At 38.8% G+C, this 20905-nt stretch overlaps 2 protein-coding genes across 7 annotated transcripts in view; one reads left to right on the plus strand and one right to left on the minus strand.

Moving 5' to 3' along the window:
- gigyf2 (GRB10 interacting GYF protein 2) overlaps positions 1 to 20905 on the plus strand; it is a 63293-nt gene that overhangs the window by 2940 nt on the left and 39448 nt on the right. For all 6 annotated transcript variants that reach the window (XM_088913223.1, XM_088913225.1, XM_088913224.1 and 3 more), the window contains exons 2-8: positions 6808 to 6864; positions 10105 to 10234; positions 12090 to 12185; positions 13576 to 13684; positions 14130 to 14238; positions 14836 to 14876; positions 19818 to 19850. In XM_088913223.1, the coding sequence (XP_088769349.1) occupies positions 6827 to 6864; positions 10105 to 10234; positions 12090 to 12185; positions 13576 to 13684; positions 14130 to 14238; positions 14836 to 14876; positions 19818 to 19850 (556 nt within the window). In that variant the 5' untranslated portion in view covers positions 6808 to 6826. The remainder of the gene's footprint in view (positions 1 to 6807; positions 6865 to 10104; positions 10235 to 12089; positions 12186 to 13575; positions 13685 to 14129; positions 14239 to 14835; positions 14877 to 19817; positions 19851 to 20905) is intronic.
- The window catches only part of kcnj13 (potassium inwardly rectifying channel subfamily J member 13), a 28963-nt gene continuing 27046 nt past the window's right edge, over positions 18989 to 20905 (minus strand). Inside the window, exon 5 of the mRNA XM_088913230.1 lies at positions 18989 to 20648. Within this exon, the coding sequence (XP_088769356.1) occupies positions 20056 to 20648 (593 nt within the window). The 3' untranslated portion in view covers positions 18989 to 20055. The remainder of the gene's footprint in view (positions 20649 to 20905) is intronic.

Consider the following 20905-nt stretch of genomic DNA (forward strand, 5'->3'; position numbering starts at 1 on the left):
AAATGATTTTCTCTTTAACATTGCAATGAATGTTGGCATTCACACAAGGCATATTAACAGCGTAGGTAGTGTGGTAGTCTTTTACTGCAAATCTCTTACCTTCCAAATTTGAACAAATTCTAAGAACAGAAACAAGCAGATTCACTCCCCCATATACAGACACTTGTTTTCTGTTCTTTTTTTTAAGAAGAGAGTAACTGTGGAGAAACTGATTATTAGTGTCTGCCTTCTCCTGTAAGATTCAGAAAATGAGAAATCGAAACACAAGTGAAGCAATTATAAGGCCAGAGTTGCCCGTTGGTTACAGTGGTAACTGATACACGGGCTATCCAGAAGCCATTTTTGTTTCATAAGCACACATTATACAATTTGTTCGACGGTCAGGTTGTTTTACTCCCAGTGGTTCCTCTATAGGCAGCACAGTGAAGCAGCGGTTTGCATTACTGCCTCGCAGTGCTGGGGTCCTAGGTTCAGTTCATCTGTGGAGTTTGTTTTCCCTGTGTTTGTGTGGGTTTCCTCTGCTTTGTTTTTCTCCCCTATTCTAAAACAAGTTAATTGTGGAAGGTTAGGTTGATTGGTTTCTGGGGAAAACTGGCCCTGGTGTGAGTGTGCTCGTGTCTGTGTGTGCGCCCTGTGATAGACTGGCGTCGCGTCCAGGGTGTACCCTGCCTTGCCCTCACTGCTTGCTGAGATAGGGTCGCAGGGGAGCCGGAGCCTAAAGTGGAAGAAGTGGTTAATAATGGGTGGGTGGCTGGATGGTTCCTCTCCTTTCATCTATAAAAACCTGTAGTATCTTTAGTCAAGCCCTCTATTAGCTGGGTCCTCAAACAACGCTTTTGCAGGTGTTATACATTTCTGTACTTAAAATCTTAAGACCTTCATAAGGTACAGAACCTTCCTTTAGATTTTAAATTCTGCTAATGTAATTTACAGGCTTACAATTCACTATATGTAAAACTATCACCACTTTACATCTCCACCCTGTGTTCTGCTCAAAGAATCTTATTAGGTATCTTTTCCCATTAAAATGAGTTGCTTTTATGTCAGAGGAGTTATTTTGCTCCAAATTGAGCTTATGGATGAGTGGGATCCCCCCGGAAAGGAAAAACCCAATGGATTTCTCTATCGAGAACAGGGCTCAAAAAGTGAGACGTTGAGGTGTGTTTGAGAGTGTGCACACGAGAACACCACTCTTACCCAGGGGACTCGGCAGCTGCTGTGCACACCCCACAAGAACATAGAACTGAGTTAAAGCCAAAGGTATTGGCTACAAAAATGGAAATACCCAGGTAAATTAGGCACAGCAAATATATTGAAAGCAGGGGCATCTACACAAGGTTGGAAAGAGAGGTGGTTGTTGGAGCATGTTTGGCTTCAGAAGCTTCAGTGACCAAGACAGCTGAACTTTCTGATGTTTCATGAGCCTAAAATGATACCAGGTGTGAGTTCATTAACTTTGTTATAGAAGGATATTGCTGTCTCCATCCTGCAGAATTCACCATAATATATATATATATCACTATAGAGTGAGCATTTTAGTTGAGAGGAGATTTACCTGGCCATTCAGATCATTTTGTTTTTCCCATGCTTATAGTAAGTCTTTTCACTTCTGACTTGAACATTATAGCTGTTGTTAATGAAAATGAAAAAAATTGAAATGTTCTGCTTTTTCTCGTGGACTTATGTTTTACCGTACAGCAATCCAGCATTTTAAAAGAGCAAGACTTGTTTACATGAGTACAGATTACATCCACCTGACCTAAAGCATAAACGTCGGACTCGGAAGTGAGGTCAGTTGCTGAAGTCTGTACAGTGATGAGACGAACTCGGGTGAAGCTGTTTTGATTTTGATTCAGTCGGGTCTGCTGCCCCAGGTCAGAATGGACCAAGGAGGTTTCATCTGAAAGGAGTGAGGCAAAGTACAGAAAAGAAATGGGATTTTTTCCATCTTCCACTGATAACAAACACTGATATGGTTTATTTCAATAACACATCAGGCTGTCCAGACTGTCAGGTTTTGGGGGACCATAAGTTGTTTAAATTGTACCTCAGTGTAAAATATAATACAAAATTAAAAATGAATTTATTCTGGAACAGAAGTATGGAGTGACAGGTTCATTCTTTTGCTTTTTGCTAGAAACATAAATTTAAGAAGTAGTGATAAAACTGGAAAATGATTAAGCTTATCTGTGTATGTTTTACAAATTAGCCAAAATCTGACCTTGGCATTTGTTTAAAGACTACCACAATCAGTGCCTTTTATTATTATACTCTTTTTAATACTTTAAGAATTAATACAATACAAACTCTTGATGGGTGCAGCTGTCTTGTCATGTTACATTTACCAAACCATTGTGTGAAATGGTTGAACTTTTTGTTTGGTGCTGTTTGTATTTGATTCATCAAAGTGATAATTGAGCACTCAGTGGCAGCTCGCAAGCCCTCCACCTGGTTATGTGCCACCTGCTTCTTCTGCGGCAGTGAGATTCATTCCCCTCTTAATCAGTGTTCTCAGTAAAGTGCTGATTTGCTTCAGTGGGATGTTTGTGGGAAATCTGAGTGACAGGCTGGTTCATAACGTAAACCTTCACCTTTTTAATGTTTACCTTTTCTTAATGTTTAGTTTACCCTTGATGAGCTTTACTCTAAAGTAGTACTTCCTTGAAGGCTGTTTTTTTTATCTTACTTTTCTGCTAATCTGGAATTAACCAGTCATTAACATGCAGCCCAAGTTTGTCCATGTGTGTCCACATGCAACAGTTCCCCTACATTGTTTGCCACTCATTTAATTCTTGCAGAAGAGCAACAAATAGAAGGAAAACTGGGTTAAGCTTCATTTTCTTTAGACATAAAAAGGGTGAGATTTGTTCTTAATGGGATTGGGAAATTAAAATAAGTTAATTTGTTTTCAGAAATGCAAAGGCACTTTTATCTTTGCATTAAATGTTTTTTTCCCCAAAAGAGCTCACAGGTACTTTTATTGTAGGTTAAAAAAAATCACAACAGTGGATCATGTGCATATTGTGATTAGAGTAATAGTTTTTGTTGCATGGTAAAAATCTGACATAGTTCAAGTAGGCAGCTGTGTCAGCATGCGTAGGCTGCAAAGGAACAAGTAAAGGTTTCTTCTAAGAGAAGAAGAGAAAGGCTGTAGGGCCTTTTTCAGGTGTGATGAAGAAGGCTCCCCATCTCCACATTTCCTCACACACCTGAAGGAGGCTCCACAGCCGAAACGGTGTTTCTTCTCTTTTCAGCATGGAATAAACCCTTACGTGTTCCTTTGCAACTTAAACATCTTGAATAAATTCTGTTATAGGGAGATGGAAAAGGATGAAGGCTTTTTTCCCCACTTTCAGTCCTTCAAATGGCAACAAGGTTACCCCATTTCATATTCTAAAGGAATATGAAAACAGTCACATTTTGTTGGAAGTAGGCCTGTTATCTTCATGTTCTGGGAAATGAGGAAATGTGGTAGCTGAAGCTATTTGGATTCCAGAAGGAGTGAAGTTCGCATGGTATATCAGGGAATTGTGTTTCCAGGTCATCTTGTAACCAGCTGACCTATTTTATGTTGTACAGGTGGCTGAGCTGTGAAGACCTGTCTGGTAGTGGGGGGCTTGTCTTGATTTTTTCATTACATTTTCTTTTAATCTTGTGCAGTAAAGATACTGAGATAAAATCTACAGTGACTGTTAAATGTTTCAGGAAAAAGTGGCCATGCTGGTGATGCAGTCATCCTCATTGTTGCTGTGACTTTTTATTTTGTACAATACTAAATAGCGATCAGTCCTTGGAGTAGTGTTTGGAGGGGACATGGAACAACTTTCAGCTTTCAGTTACTTTGAGTAGTAAGTTAAATGGGTATAAATTGGCTTATTGCTTGTATGTTTACAGTGCACATAATACCATAATAAATTAATTTAAAACATGAGCACATTGCAGTTTTGCAACATGTTCATGTCTAAACTATTGCCGAAGTCACTGCATTGAGAATGCAAATTTATTTTTATAGAAGATATTTTTTAGGTAATGAGTGTTCAGGTTGATACTCGGCATTTTAAATGTAGAAGCCGCTCAACCTCCAGGTAGATTGAGAAAGCCGTTAACAGCCATTCAAATCGGCTTAAAGAAAGCAAGTCATTTGAAAGGGGGGTCTTGTCTGAATATTTGTATACGTAGCAAAAGTTTCTGAAACTAAAAGATATTCACATGGGAGAAAAGTCAAGCCTTACTTGTTAGTCTCTGCTCTCTTGAGTATGAAAACGTGATTATCTTTTAGTGGTACTAGACAAACTAGTAGTAGGAGGCTCCATTTAGCAGCTTGGTCACTTTGACACACTGTCCCGAGACCAACTGAGCCAGGGCACTGCAAGGGGAATCCTCTCGTTGACCCGGTTGGGACAGGCATGTCAGAACATTGTTCCTAATTGGGTAAGTCAGTTCTGATTTCCTAAAATAGCTGCTGAGACTGAAACTCCAGCCACGGTGTGGAGGGCTGGGGGACCGCTCTGCTTTTGGCACATTGGATAGGGAGAAGGATCCCACTGGGAAGCACGAGTGCACTGTGGAGACTGGAAGATCCAGAGTATAAACTCCATACATATTTCAGCAGGTAACGGAATGGGTAGGGGCATCCGGATGCATTGGAGGGACTTACTTTGTGAACACATTCTTTATAATCTTTTTTTAGCCAGTGTTCTAGAGGGAATGAGCTGTAAACAAATTGACAGAAGCACCAAAATGTAGGGTGGTGTACACACAGTTTATAAACTGCTCAAGGGAATATAACATGCTGTACAAGGTACAGAAACTGCAATATCATGAAAAAAGGCAATACAACATGAAGCACAAGAATTACAGGATTTGTATAGAATAAATACCGAATTCGAAATGAACTCACCTGTTCAGACTTTGAGGAGGATCTGGAAGACAGTCAGAAGTGTGGCAGTTCTCCTTGGCAGCGGTATTCAAAGGGGTTCTGTGATTCTGTGACCTGTGTGATTGACTTGCAGAATGTTTAGCGCGTGACATGTCCAGCGGTATGGGTTTTGTCAAGGTAAATTGACTGAAGACTTTGAAATAGAGCATGAATATGTGGAAAGTGGACATTTTTGGATAATGCAGTGTAAGCCAAGTTAAATTCAGTATATCCCAAAAACAGTCTTCGTGTAGATAGTGTGAACTTTTAGAGGTTTATTATGACCTAATGTTCGAAAGCTGTCAACAGATCATGTACTTTTAATTCAAGTTATAATAATTCATGTTGATAATTCTGATGCTCAGTAGTTTTACAATGGCATATCAAGAGACCTTGATTGTTGGTTATAGGAATTTCTTTGACACAGCATTCATGTTTGTCATATGTACCCGAGTACGATGAAATGCTTACTTGTGTGTTTACCTCACATGACAAATGATGTAACATAACAATGACATAGAAAATGACATACAAATGACACCACAATTCTTGGAGACGGGAACATGGTAGCAGCTACAGTATAGTTTTAACCAGCATTTAGATATCAGTGGTGTGCAGAATTCAAGAAGTGGCAATATCTTGAATTCAGTGCAAAAACAGGAGTTTAAGTGGGGGTGAGATGTAAGAGGTGGAGTTTAGGAGTCTTCTGGCTCTGAGGTTTCTTTGAACCTAGGCGTCCGGGCTTTTATATTGCCAGAACGACGAAGAGAGAAAAGTGCAGTCCTAGGGTCGTTTTGGGCCTTGATTATATTATTTGCGATTCTGAGGCAGTGTGTAGTGAAGATGATATACATAAAAGGGAGTCCTATGTCAGTGATGGCCTCAGCTGTCTTCACCACCTTCTGTAGTTTTTTTTTATGTCATGAGCTGAGCTATTGCCCTACCAAACTGTAATGCATCCAGTGAGAATACTTTCTGTAGTGCATCTGTAGAAATATCTGAGTGTTTGTGAAGACTTAACAAATCTCAGGAGTCATCTACTGAGAAAGTGTTGTGCTCTTCACCATTTTATAGTCCAGCAGATTTAGGAATTTCAAAATATTGAGGAAGAATAGGAAAAGAGGCTAAAAATGGGTATTGTTAGTCACGGTTTAATGTATTTTGAATTGCATTTATTCTGTTTATTCTATGCTTTGTGATGCCTTAAGAAAGCTTTTGTTTTCTTGTATTTGATCTTGCTTAGAATAAGATGTATATTTGGAATCTGGCAAATCTCAGTAACAACTATAGATTCTCAGCTGTTGCCAAGTTGTAAACAGATCTCATACCTAAATACTTGGTAGTACGGATATAACTCAGTGTAATTGCTGTTGTTTATCAGATTAATTTTGTAATGTGATACTGATTTCTGAATATCAGTGTAACCATTTAGATCAAACAAAGCCAAGTTGTTTGCAGTCTTACTTTGCAGCAGTAGTATTTACTGTGGTAAATGTTAATTCATATACTACAGTCTAGTAATTTCTGAAGTAGTTGTGTTGACTAGTATTAACATGTCTATTTATAAATGTGCAAGAGCTGCAGCTATTAGGGAAACCTTACCTTGTAAAAAAGTACAAAAGGAAAGTGCGCTATTGTTAAATAAGATCTGAAGTGACCTAAAAAATGTTGTGCATTCCTTGGACAAAGTGTCTTATTGTATTACTGGATTGAAAGTTAATTACCACAGTCAGTCTTGGGTCCTTTCATTTTTTCTTATTTGACTTGATATATAAAATGAGAGGGATTCATTTGGTTATAACTTTATCTGAAGTTGCAGTTGTAACTTGATTGTGTTATGTTGATTTCACTGTTCAAAAATGGTGACTGTTTCTTTTTCCTCCCATTAGAATTCCAAGACATAATATAATGGCAGAAACCCAGACACTTAACTTTGGACCAGAATGGTAAGTGGATTTTGATGTGATTTAATCTGTTCCTGAATGCTGAATATTTCCTCAAATTAAATGAGACATGTTCAGTACATTTAGCTTAATGGTATCACACACCATTTGCAGACAACACAGTGGAATATCAGGGCGTATTTCAAAAGTTTGTGGATGAGGTAGGTCTCCTTAAGGTCCAGTGTTTTGGAGTGAACTAAAACGCAAGCATGTTCAGTCAGGCTGGTGTTACTTTTACACTGCAGTGTTTAATTAATGAATAATTTAATTAGCTGCCTGTTCTTTGGGAACTTTCATGTAGGTGCAAGTCAAACACATGCTCTCCATACAGCTGAGTGTAGGTTTTGCAGTCACATGCAAATCATTTTGCAGTAAAGTAAGGCTTGATACTTTAATTAGAGGTTTTACCATACATGGGGCATTGGGGCATCACAGTGTATTTTAGTGATACATTATTCATTTTAATTTGTGTAGAGGTAATCACGGCACTACCCACAAAAGATTCTAGATTGTCTTTCCCAACCTTTTTAGTACAAAGGACCAGATCCCCAAAGCCCTCCTCCTTTGAGAGCCTAGTTAGGCTTGTTGTGTTTCATTTTCTAGCTGTGCTGAACTAAGTTTCTTAAGTGTTTGTACTAGCACATTTTGAAAATTAAAATGTGGAATGAACTCTTCCAGCCTAATTTCAATTTAGCAATTATTCAAATATTAAAACACAACAAACAGTACAGTACAGTACAACACATAAATATCTATACCAGATATTTACACAGTTGAAGACACAAAGTGAGCTGACCAAGCTTCAAAGAAAAATAAGGTGCCTGTTTGCCTTCAATTAATCAAATCTTTAAATTTGTTTTATGCAGTTATTTATTTTACCTGTGGGATCCTTCAAAGCCAATCTTGCGATCTTGTCACTCTTGAGTCAAAGGTGTCTCCAATAAAACGTAACCTGAAGTCCCTGAAAACCCTAACTGGTGTAAAAAAATGTGCACCACTAGATGTGCTGTCATAGTAGTAGTGTGCAATTCTAAATATTTGCCTGGGCCAAAAGAAAATAACAGATTATAGAACACTGCTGTTGGGAGACTTGGAGACCAGGTTGCTAAACCTGTCGCCCCTCCCCTCTCATTGACAAGTACAGACCAGCCGGTCCTCAGACAGTTGGTGCTCCAGGCTAAAAAATTTCCCCGGCCCTCTGCACGGGGAGTGTACCCCTAAGGTGTGTACGTTCTCTGAGGGCATCTAGAGTCATTAGGATAGAGTGCTTTCTGACCACTTTGGGAAAAGGAGCCTTGTGGTTTATGAAGGATGTAGGGTAGACCTGATGGTATTGACAGCACTGCAGGGTTCCACACCAACTTTTTGGTACATGTGCTCAAAGCGGAAGCACTATGGAGCCTCACATTATAGAATTTTCTCATTAAACTTGGTCATCAACTGGCCTTTTAATGAATTACCTTCCATGAACCTTGGCTTTGAGGATTACCTTGGCCAACATGGTCTTTTCATGGGATATCTTCCATTAAGACTACATTGCAGGATGTGTGTATTTCAAGAATATGAAAGTATACAGCAAATCAGTTGCTTGTCAATCCTCATAGACCGAGTGTAAAGCAACTCCTCCGGCTGAGGAAGCACCCTCACAGGGCATTCGCTACTTTTTTTTTTGCTTATTTAAACATTCGTGTCCCTCATGCTTCCTACCTCTTATGGTCTGTTATTTCTTAGGTTCTGTGACAGTGTCTCCTTGTTAACCCTTCTGCACCTTATACTTCGAGAATCATTGCTTTAGAGAGTGCTCTGCAAATATTGACAGGATTTTAATGTTAGTTTTTCTTATAGCACCTTTGATTTTTCTGTGTCCAGAGTTCTAATGAACTTATGGATTATGATAAAGCTTAAAACTTTACGGTTAAAAAGCCAAGTAAACTCTGATTCTGATTGCATTCAAAACTACTTTTTAGTCGAGTTCTCTGTCACTAAGGCCAATTGTGCGCCAGTGATGGTAGCAGTTTGCTATGAATACACTGAGCATTAAAACAAACCTATTGTGTTTCACTCTGACAGATTACGAAAGTCATCAGTAAAATCACAAAATCTTTTGTAATTGGTGAACTGACACCAATTTTTTACAGACATTTACAGACATTAACAGACATGATGTATCTAATTGTATTTAGCCGAGTAATTTGTCATTAGCAGGGCGGTAGTGTGTGTGACTAACGTTCAAAGCAGTATAAACTGTAGCTCTGTGACACAAGCTTTGCAATAGGTGGCAGATGCTGTCAATTGGGTTCTGTCCCGTTACTCTCTTACAGTCTGGGTGAGCATGTGCCTTTTCTCAGGTCTCTGATACCTAGATGCTAGAAACATCATCCTAGCTCATTGCAGAAATGTTTAATGGGAGTCAAGTCTAACGTGAAGGGCATCCTATCACATTCGCTCCTTGGAAGAAAGTTGTTTTTACATGAGCAGCATGAGGACATGCACTGTCCTGTTGGAGTCTTATGATCTGAGAACAAGGGTGTTGGAAGGACAGCAAGGGAGGTCCAAGGACTTGATCACTGCAGTCACACCATGCAGTCGGGTTGCCATCAGCCCCTTGAAGTGGAGTTCTAGACCATTAAAATTGGGCTTCCCTTCGATGGGTTTGCTATATACAGTGATTGGCAATGTTTTGTGCCACACTAGCTGATGTGGTCTACATAAAAGCTGGTTTAGTCTTAAACAGGACCTGGTTCCACCGTTGTTAGACGATGGGATTTTTAGAAGAATATAATGGGAGTGGGCATACATTTTTACACATTTACTTTGCTGTTAGTTGTTTTCACTGTTCAGCAGTTTTATATAATTCCTTGCTTAACTCTTTATCTTTTTATAACTAAAGCCCTTGCAGGTAGTGTTATGTTTTTTCCAAAAAGTCAAATTGGCTTCTACCCAGCCTTCAGTCAGGTGTCTCTGCACTAGTTCTCACATTACGGATGATCAGAACTGATGTCATCACGTGATGAGGAAAGTCAAGCTGATAGGTGGATCCTAATTATCTTGACACCTGGAGCAGTGGGTTGCTCTTTTCACATGCACTATAGGCAACAGTAGAAATGGTGTGTTAAAAGTTCTGGCTTAAGCTCTGCCATTTAGTGTCACCTACTCCTTGAGTAAAAAAAAGAGCCAAGCTGTTGATCAGTGTGCTGTAGATTGAATGCCTGTTTCATGCTCACAGGTTCTTCTTTCCTGCAGGCTCCGTGCTTTGTCCAGTGGAGGCAGCGTCACCTCCCCTCCTCTCTCACCAGCATTGCCAAAGTATAAACTAGCGGATTACCGCTATGGAAGAGAAGAAATGTTAGCACTTTATGTAAAGGATAATAAGGTAAGTTTGTTTCACGGGAGTCTTGTCAGTCATTCACAGTAGTTCTTTAAGTTGCATACCGAGATTTTGCAGCTATTATAATGAAAAAACAGGAGTATAGGAAGTGGACAAAACTAAATGAAAACTTACAACCGTTACTGCCTGCAGTGATGTGACAAAGTATCTGCCAGCGTCTGGAATTCTGCAGGAAGGATGCTGCACTATTCCTCCATGAGATAGTCAATGAAGTGATGCCTGATTAATGGAGGAAGAAAACACTGTCTTGGGCATCATTCCAGAATAATAATAATTGCTTACACTTATATAGCGCTTTTCTGGACACTCCACTCAAAGCGCTTTACAGGTAATGGGGACTCCCCTCCACCACCACTGTGCAGCACCACCTGGATGATGCGACGGCAGCCATAGTGCTCACCACACATCAGCTATTAGTGGGGAGGAGAGCAGAGTAATGTAGCCAATTCATAGAGGGGGGATTATTAGGAGGCCATGATTGGTAAGGGCCAATGGGAAATTTGGCCAGGACACCGGGGTTACACCCCTACTCTTTTCGAGAAATGCCCTGGGATTTTTAATGACCACAGAGAGTCAGGTCTCCCATCCAGGTACTGACCAGGCTCACACCTGCTTAGCTTCAGTGGGCTGCCAGTTGTGAGTTGCAGGGTGATATGGCTGCTGGCTGGAATAGCCCATTAATTCTTGATGGGTTCACATGTGGTGACTGAGAAGGCTATGATTTATGGATAATGTTAGTGTCATGCTCATTAAACCATTGGGTGACCACATGCTCTGTGGATGGGGCATTGTCATTCTGGAATGACATCCCTCCCAGCAGGAAAGGAATGCTGCAACATGATGATCACTCATTAAATAGTATTGACCTTCAGTGGTAAGGGAAAGAGTGCATGTAAGTCCTGCTAGGAAAATGTGCCCCACAACGTTTTTTATACTACTGTCTTTGAAAAAGTGTGCTGCCAGTTGATGAGAGGTTTGTGCCCTGTCATCTAACCATGCTGTCCTGCTCTGTGGAAATCTCCGGGGTCCGTTTTTCATGAACCTGGTTGCTTGCGATGCAGTTCGAAATTTGCATGCAGTTGCTTGCCTGCTTTGCCTTGTACTTTAAATTAATGTACGGCTTTCTCGATCATGGAGGATGCTCTTACAGTTGCCTTCAATAGATGATTTGTTTCCCTCACAGTTCCAAGCTGACATCAACATAGACACCGTTGCTCATAAAATATCAGAAAGTTGAGTTGTCACAGTCAGTGGAACTTCTGAAGCCAAATACAATCCAACAATTAACCCTCTTTCAAAGTGTCCACGGTCTTCTCTTGCTGCTACCTGTAGTATTTTGATAAATAGCAAAGGTTTTCATACAGCACAATTGTTGTGGTCTGTAGTCTGGATAATGTTGGTTTGTGTCTAAGTCCCATTAGGGCTGTTGCAGGCTTGTTGGCTTTGTTATCCTCAGTTCCTATGCCTTGGTGATGCCAGTGCTTGTAGTGTTGTCTATGAGAATCACATTTATCCTTTAAGCAACTCACATTTTTGTGGGTATTTTTTGGACTCCAGACAAACGGTAAATGACCGCAGTTTGGTCCTTCTCTGATATTAGTAGCAATTAAATTGTGATTTAAAGGAGAAATATAAAAACACTACACGTTTTCAAAACACATTCCAGCATTTTTACTGCTTTTAAAGGATAGCCTAATTTTTTTTCAAAATTCAAAAAACGCGTTCTTACTTTTCAAGCAGTAAAAATGCTGTATTTTTATTAAAAAGATGTTTAACATGTAGGTTCTGTCGAAAAAAATGTAGCTTTATATGAACATTCTGTGAACTTTCCCATTGACAGGTTCCTGTAGACCTACAAGATAAGGAATTTCTTCCTATTTTACAAGAGGAGCCCCTGCCACCACTGGCACTTGTACCTTTTACAGAAGAAGAACAGGTAATTGCTTTTCTATTTGTACTATCTGTAGTTAATTTCCCTCAATTGAAATCAGTTGAATGGCGTGGCTTACCACTGTAGCTCTGCAGAAAAGGCTGATCAGATTGAATCGACACTATTCTTGTGTCTCCTTGTTCGATACAGAAAAGGAAAACAGACAGGGCTGCACTTTGGTCTTTGAAAGCTAAGCACATTTATAAAGAATGCTGATTGAATTCCTTTTCATTACAAGTTGGTAACGGACGTATTAAATTGTAAAAGATCAAGAAAAGCAGAGACACTCTTTCAAGCATTCACAGGCTTTTTACACCCTTTGTACACTTGAAAATTAGTGAGTCATGCTGTGATGTCAGAAGTTGCAAGAAAATTGCTGAACTTAAATCGAAGACAATAACTGCCTTAATGTTTGTTTTTAAAGTGTAGCAGTTAAAGTTAGAAATTAAAATTTAGAAACTAATTTTCAAGAACAGCTTCATTGTAGAGGATGGAACTTGTAGGCTTGTGGTTTATAAATTCTCCAGGTGCCATGTGCAAAGTTGATCTCTAATGTACTCCAGATATATAATTTGGTCACAGGTCACAATCCTATTTTTATGTGAAAACACTCTTTATGACCCTGTGTAACAAGGGATGTTTCAAACTGGACAAAATGCAGATTGCATGGGGCTTAGCAACCTGAAAACAGTCACAGGTGTAGTGAAGCAATCAAAACAGGCAAGGAGGTTCTTACATACTGTGTGACACAGTGAAGGAAAACTGGCCCGCTGCTTGGAATGTTTCTATAAATCCACTGGTGATCCTCACTATATAATAGTGCTTTTCAGTAAGTAAAATAATTTGAAGAATGGGTCTTTTTTCAAGAGATTTCAAAGTATTAAACAATACTGTTTGACAGCAGTACACTATTGTTTACTCTTGGATAAGGAATAAAAAGAGATGACTGGGTTATTTCATTTCCAAACTTTTGTGTGGCTTCATTAAGGGCATCATTATCACTGTACCACCATTTAAAGTATGTGGAGTGTATTACCCTGCTGAAATTTGTCATGGAACATCGTCAGTGATCCACTGCTCTGTCACATGGTAGCTGTTTTGGGGAAAATGTGGAAAAAAGCCAAGTCTTACCAGAATACCTGAACTGTCATTGCTGCACAGCTATCACAACACTATAATGTTACATTTGTACATAGTTGATGATATAATATACAGATGGTATATATCTGTATATATATATAGTGGTGAGGATTCAGGCGTTTTACATTTTCTTAAGGACAGAAGTTAAGTTATTTCTTGTTCAGCACAGAACCTCCCTGAGCCCCTGATGTGAAATCCTACTAAAGAGGTACTTATGGAAAGCGAGAGCTATAAACAAATGTTTGTCTGTCCACAGAGAAATTTCTCCATGTCTGTAAACAGTGCAGCTGTCCTGCGATTAACAGGACGAGGTGGAGGAACAGTGGCAGGGGCACCAAGAGGTCGAAGTTCCTCAAGGGGTCGAGGTGAGTTATGCCTAATTTCACCTTGAGCAGGCAGCCATGTGAGCAAAGATCCAACTACAGCTACAGCTGCAGGTTTCATTGCCACTCCTTCCCACGAAATACTTAAGACTTCCACTTCTGTCAGGGAATGAATGGAATGAAACCCGCAAGTATAGGTGATGGTGAATCAAGTCAGTGTTCGCAGTAATCCCAAAATTTGGGCAGACCTGTGAAATAGCATGGAACTTGTCCAACATGTCTGTTCAGAATGAGACTACTTTTAACTTGTTTTTTTGCCTTTGTTTGCTTTACTTTGCAATGCTTCAAAGGAAATATTCTTAGTTTCCATTATGTAGCTCTGTCACTTTAAATATTTATATCTTTATATATATATGTATACATTGATGTGGTTCTTGATTTTCATAGTGCCTTTAATTTACAGACGTGGTTGTGATTTTGCTTGCAGGTCGAGGACGAGGGGAGGGAGGGTTTTACCAAAGAAGCTTTGATGATGTGGAAGGAGGTTTTGGTCGTGGCGGGAGAGAGATGCACAGGTCCCAGAGCTGGGAGGAAAGGTAATAGCTTATATCAGCTTGGGGTTTTAGAGAGTGTGGAGGTATTACTTTAGGTTTAACATATTCTTCTGTTGAGGATATAAAAACTACTAAGTTTCCTTTGAAAAATATATTTTTTGTTTGAACCATGTGCCTGTACACATCTGCATGGAAGTCCAACTATTGTAAAGACCATTTGAAACCTGTTTGCATGTTGGACTGTCGAGTATTTTTACAGACCCCAATTTGGACTACTCCTGTACTACATAATGTGAATTCGGCAAAGTCCTCAGTTAATTCAGTCCTTAAAGTTGGAGAATTAACTTTACAACCTTAGGGGGACATTGTCATTCTCTGAAAATTGCACCTCAAATGTTTTTAATTAATTTTGAAATCACGATTAGGATGAAAGTATTTACTTAAACCTTTATGAAGAGGAATGATTTCAGGAAAAATAGTGCTCTTTTGAAGCTTTTTTTTTACTGTTTTGTTTTCTTTTTCTCCAAGGAATTATTGCTCTTTATAAGATGAAAATGTCTTATGAAATCTATCAGTGTGACTTTGCTTTCATGTGAACATTGTATATCCCCTTAATTCATGTGCACCATTTTTTTAAAGGGGAGACAGAAGGTTTGAAAAGCCAGGTCGAAAAGATCCAGGTGAGTGTAGATTTTGGTGTTTTCTGAATTCCCTTCTTTACTGAGTGGTACAGCAGTGTTTATCTGGCACTGCTGCTATCCCAGATGAATCTTAGGGGTTTACTAATTGTGCTTCACATTCATATCACAACACTAAGAACAGGAACACAGTTAATTGCTCTTAGGCATGGAGCTCTCTTTTCTGTGACCATTTTGGTATGTTCTGGTCGAACAAGATACAAACTTAATGCCACAATCTCCTTGTATAACTGTTTAATCACTAAATGTTCAAAAAAAGGGACCAGAATATGTATGTAAGCCATTTTGGAACCACACCCATTCCTCTTTTTACGAACAGAATTCATTCCCAGAAGCCCTTTCGTATAGTGGAAAATTTGTAAAAAGAAAAACCTGTTCCCATTATTTGTTAGGGAAATATTACGATCCGTTCTACATTCCAAAAAAGTCTCCTTAACTTTTACTTTTTTCACCAAAAAAGACAGACAATAATAAAATTCATAATGTGGTTTGTTTTGAGAATTAGATATCACTAATAAAAACTAAGTACAGTACAGTTCTGTAGTATACAGTAACCTATTACACAGTACTATTACACACACACACTCAAAATTATTTTCTTAACACCTCTAGGGTCCATGATAAAGTTTAAACCACAATATTCCATACACCAAAAGAAAGAGCACACACAATAGAGAACAACGCACAAAGCAAGAAGTGTTGAACTGTATGACACATGTTTCCTGTGGCACTCCATAGGCTCTGTTTTGGCTCTCACCCATAATAGTTACTGGAATGTGATGCATACACTCAATATGAAATGAGTCGTATGATGCCTTACTCTTCACTATCTACATTTGACAGAGTTTTCAATTTTTTTTCTTCGTATTGCTTCTTCATAGTTTCAAAGTTGGCTTTATTCTAAATGTGGGTAACAATTCATGTGCTTTGTAGTATTGAATTTTCATTAAAGGAACGTTAGTAAAAAGAAGTACAGGTGCATACTGAACATAGAAAGAAATTTTACCACTTACAATTGCAACAAATTCGCAGTGGTATTTGCAGGAAAGTCACAGGAAAATAACACTTCTGACAGTGCACAGGTTAGCAGATGCTGCCTAGTGGGATTGTGGCCCGTTCCTCTCGTAGTGCTTCGACAAGCATGTTCACCGATGTCTGAGTCCCAGATGCCACACGTTGTCCCCAGCTTATCTCACAGATGTTCAGTGGAGCTCAAGACTGGCGAGTAGGGCATCCACGGCATAATTGCCAATACTGCCTTCTTACAAGAAAGCTGTTCTTTCATGAGCAGCATGAGGATGTGTGATGCCCTGCTGTTGTCATGTTGGGATGATCATGGGCAGCAGGTGAGGTTCCAGGACTTGGATCAGTGCAGTACTGTAATGTGATGTCAGATTGCCACTGATCACTAGAAGTAGAGATTGTGGTGACTAGGTATTCCTGCCCAGTCACACATTTGTTGTAAAACAAAGTACAGAAGGGGGAAAAAAACTAAACTCCACTCCACTATATAGCTACAGTATATCTTCCCTTCTACTAGTGTCCTAACTGCCTGCAGGACAGTTTACAGTTTGCTGTTGACATACCAAAAAAACAGACCTTTTGCCTTTTTCATGCAAGGTACATCCATCCTCTCTCCTACTACAGAGATTTAAGTTATTTAAAGCAGGGGCTAATTTAATGATTTTCCTATTTTCCAGTTATCCCGTTTTCCTATTGAGTTTGGTATTAACTTTTTTTGAACTCCGATGTATACTGAAGAAGACATTGAAATGATAGTTCTCACAGTTTAACAGGGGACTAAAGCTCTCGAAATTCTCTTGTGCATTTTTACAGCAATATATTACATGCTGAAATGGCTCCTTATGGAGCAGAGGGTCATCTTCTTAGTGTTTGTGCCATTATTAAATGCATAAGAGTAGTCATGCAAGATCTACTTGAAATACAGAAGCGATTCATTTAAAAGTTTATCAAATGAAAGCATGAAAGAAGGAAGAAATCACAAAAATGAAATTTTGTGAAAAGCAGTATTATCATAGAAAATGCATAATAGAGGTACTTGAGAAACAAAATTAAATTAGAGAATTATCTGTAAGGAAATGGGGTGCTAATAAATAGCATTTATTTTGGAAATGCTTACTTGTTCTTTGAACAAGCAGTTGTAGTGATGGAAATATAAAGCATACAATGTAGTATATTTAAATTTTCAGAAGACTTTCTAAATTTATTAAAGTTCCTCATAAATTACTAGTTAGGAAATTTCTGCATATCAGGGTTTTTATTAGCACCACTGCTATTGCTAATACATACCAGTGGCTAGATTCTGATATAGTTAGAATACTCAAATGGTCAAATTCAGAGATGAGACCAAAAAAGAGGATAAGCAAACTTTTTAGAAGTTGCAAAAGAAAATCAAAAAGGTTAGAATTCTAGACGGGACATTTGGCAAATATTATTTAATATAGACAAGTGCAGTGTCCTATACTGAGGTAGAGAAAACTAAGCATAAGACTAAAGCACTGAACTTGAAGAAGCTACTTATGAAAAAGCCCTAAGTGATGACCTTGGTGTTATATCCTCTAAGCATTGTATGGGAACAATACAAACAAATGGTAGGATACATGGATAAAAGCATAGAAGTTAAATTAGGAGATGTTAGATGTACAGTGCACCTAATGTATGAATGTTGTTGAATATTAGTCACCATGATATTGCAGATTAGGAATTAATGTAGAGAAGAGCATGCAGGTACATTGCTAGTCATAAAGAAATGTCCTTCTCTGACAGGATAAAGGAACAGAACCTTTTTAGTCTTGAACAAAGAAGACTACAAGGTAACCTAACCCAAATATTCACAATCCTCTAATGCACAAAGTCAACCCAGTGGACTTCTTCACTAATGCTAACAAGAAGGCACAGATAGCAAACGCTTGGGACAACACTGTTACAGTGTAGAAGACAATTCAAAGACGTTTATCGTTGGTCACCTTTGAAAGCATTCTCTCTAAAAAATGAACATGAAAAGGTGATCTTTTATTCATCTCATCTCTAATTGTGTGGTTATTTTATATCTGCTTGGACAGCAGCTTAGACTGATGTGGGCAAAATCTGTTTATGTATTGAACAGCTTTCTGGACAATCATTTTCTATATGAAATTGTTTAGAAATTAAATTTTGAATCCTTCATTTCTGAACCCCACACAGCTATGGTACTATACAATGCATTGCCTAAAATATCCACTAGTATTTTATTAGTCTTATTTGCTTATTGTAATACACATTTATATTCTCCTACCCCTTACAGTTAGTTGTAAAGTATTTAACAGTCATGCATAGATGACCCAACATTACATTTCTGAATATATAATATTGCAGTGTATTCTTTTCCAAGACTGTTGAAAGTTTCTACGAGCAGTGCAATGGGTGAGATAAGTCATTACACGCACCTTCTCTCCTCGAACTGGAGAAAGACTAGTTGTGACTCGAGGGAAGCAGCACCGAGAGGACTGATTTTTAAGATCAACAGTGTGACAACATGGAGGTGTTTTGGCGCATACAAGGGATTTGGAGTATGCTTATCAACAACGACCTAAATGCAGTAACTGCATTTTGATGTAGGTTTTGATTTTCGTTTTGCACCAGATTTTCTCTTTAAACTAAGGCTCATAGCGTTTCCTCAGTTAGGTCTGGTGCATTACCAGTGAATGGAGACAGATGGCAGCAGCCATTCAGAAGGCCTATGGTGTGGAAGAAATGGATCGTTCAGATGTAGCCAGCACCTTCTGGAGAATGTGATGCTCCAGTGACTTTGGATGAAAAAGTTAACTTATTTCTACTTTCCATTTAAGCATCAAATGATTGATGCTTAGCATTCATAGTCTTGTTTGCAGTTTACAACATATATGGAATTTTACAGTCGTATATTTAGAAGCACATTTGTCATCTCTTTCCAACTGTATTTTTGTACTTTTGGAATTATAAAATAAGCAGCAGAATTGATTTGCACTCCAAAAGTATTCATTTCAAGAGCCACTACTCCTTTGAGAAAAAAATTCTATACATTTTGAAAATGAAAAGGCTACAAACTGCATTAGTTTTGTGCGTGAATTGAAAAGTTTACTCTTTATTACATTAATGCCTATAAGCATTTCGTTCAATGCAGAGAGATGCAAGTGAGTAGTAATTCATATTTTTAAAATTATTTTTGTACATGCTAGACAGTACTTGAGGAATGGAACTCTCTTCTTCAGTGTCAGTTCTTACCAAAGATCATTTTACAAGAAATATTTTATCTTTGGACCTGTTGATTTAGTATTTTTTGTCTAATATATCTGGTTTTGTGACCTTTCCATAGAATTCTCCAGTCACAGTCTGGATTCTCACATTAATATTTTTGTAGTATTTTCAAAATTGCCATTCCAGTATTATTCAACTATTACCAACTTTATTTTTCCATGAAGTGTCAACAAAGTCTATATATTAAAGAACTCTTAATAGAATCTATACTCATTACTTTGATACTCTTAATAATTCTACTCTTTATAATGTGTGATACCGGCTCTGTTCACATTAACTTAATCATATTTTTAGATTATATATTTTTCTGTTGATTTGCTAACTCATTCTTAACTTTAAGTGAAAATTTGGTTTACAAACATTTAACATCATAAAAAGTGTGGAAACTCTCTGAGAAATAGCTGAACAACAGTATCCTGATTGCTGCCTCATTGGCTGTAAAGAGATATGTTAGCACTGTCACACCCACAGATTCAGTGCAGTGCATCTTTTTGGCTGCCTATGTAGTGATAACAGTTGCTGATTTGATATAACCATATGATTTGCTGATGGTATGCAGATTTCTTTCAAAGGCAGAATTTTGCATCCTGATTGTGTGTTTGTTTCTTTCACATATGGGCCCTGCAGATGCTGCCCCGGCACATTTTCAGCTGAATCACAGTAAGTGAGCTTTTGTTTCTCAGATTGCTGTAATTGACAAAGGCATCTTAAAACCTTGGCACTCTGGAATTTCTCTGTGGATCAAAATCTCAAGAACCTTAGAGAAACACACCATGTCTCTGTGTGCCACTGATTGTCTTCAATGCCCAGTGATTGAGATAAATGATGAGCTGGGAGTGTTTTTTGTCTCTGGAGGGTTTTTCATTTATCCTCCTATTCCATCATTACCGTCTCCATTTATTTGTATGACGAAAACCTTCTCTCCGTCTAGCGTTGTGTGACTGGGGTCTGGCAGCACTTTGTTGAGATTGCTTGTATTCACTTTATAAGAGCCGTGGGGGTCCAGTCCCAGAACACTGGCAAAGTGGTAGTCAACCTGGATCTCCTCCCGCAGGTAGGAGGTACGCTTTTGGCAGCCTTCACCAGTTCCCTCTTGGGTGGCCGAGAGGAAAACAACCAGCTCAAAATGCGCAGGGTTGCCCTCACATAGCACAGAGTAGAGCGGGCTGTACTCGGTCAGGGGGTGGTAGAAGGTCAGTGGGAAGATGAAGAAAGGGCATTCTGGTCCCCGTAGTCTGTCCAAGTGGAACTCCACACTGGTTTGGTGCAGCATCTGGTCCTCACGCTCCTGGTACAGGATGGCGCTCACTCGCACTTCCGTCAGGGGGCTGTCTCGCATGTTAGCGGCACGGAACATGAGGCAGGTCTCCCCCTGGTGATGCCCCACCACAGCAGAGGAGCTGAACTTGATCGTTCCAGCCCGTTTCTTTGGCCTGGCTATCTTGGCCACAAAGGCGCCTTGGACAGAAGCATGAGAAGAATTAAAATCATACTGTAATGACAAAAATCTATTGCAGTGCCTTGATTATTTAAAACGCTGGACTTTGTACACAGTTTAACTTAAAATAGTTTTGCTATATGCAAGCTAATAAAATTGCCAACCCCTTCCTGGAATGTAGGGTTTTGCTGGTATTTATAGTTTCCAAAGGTTAAAGTGTGTAATAGACTAGATTCTGCTTTTCAGATCTTTTAAATTAATTTACCTCCTTTGTTTA

The sequence above is a fragment of the Atractosteus spatula genome, chromosome 4, assembly GCF_055471065.1.
Source record: "Atractosteus spatula isolate fAtrSpa1 chromosome 4, fAtrSpa1.hap1, whole genome shotgun sequence".
NCBI lineage: Eukaryota > Metazoa > Chordata > Actinopteri > Semionotiformes > Lepisosteidae > Atractosteus > Atractosteus spatula.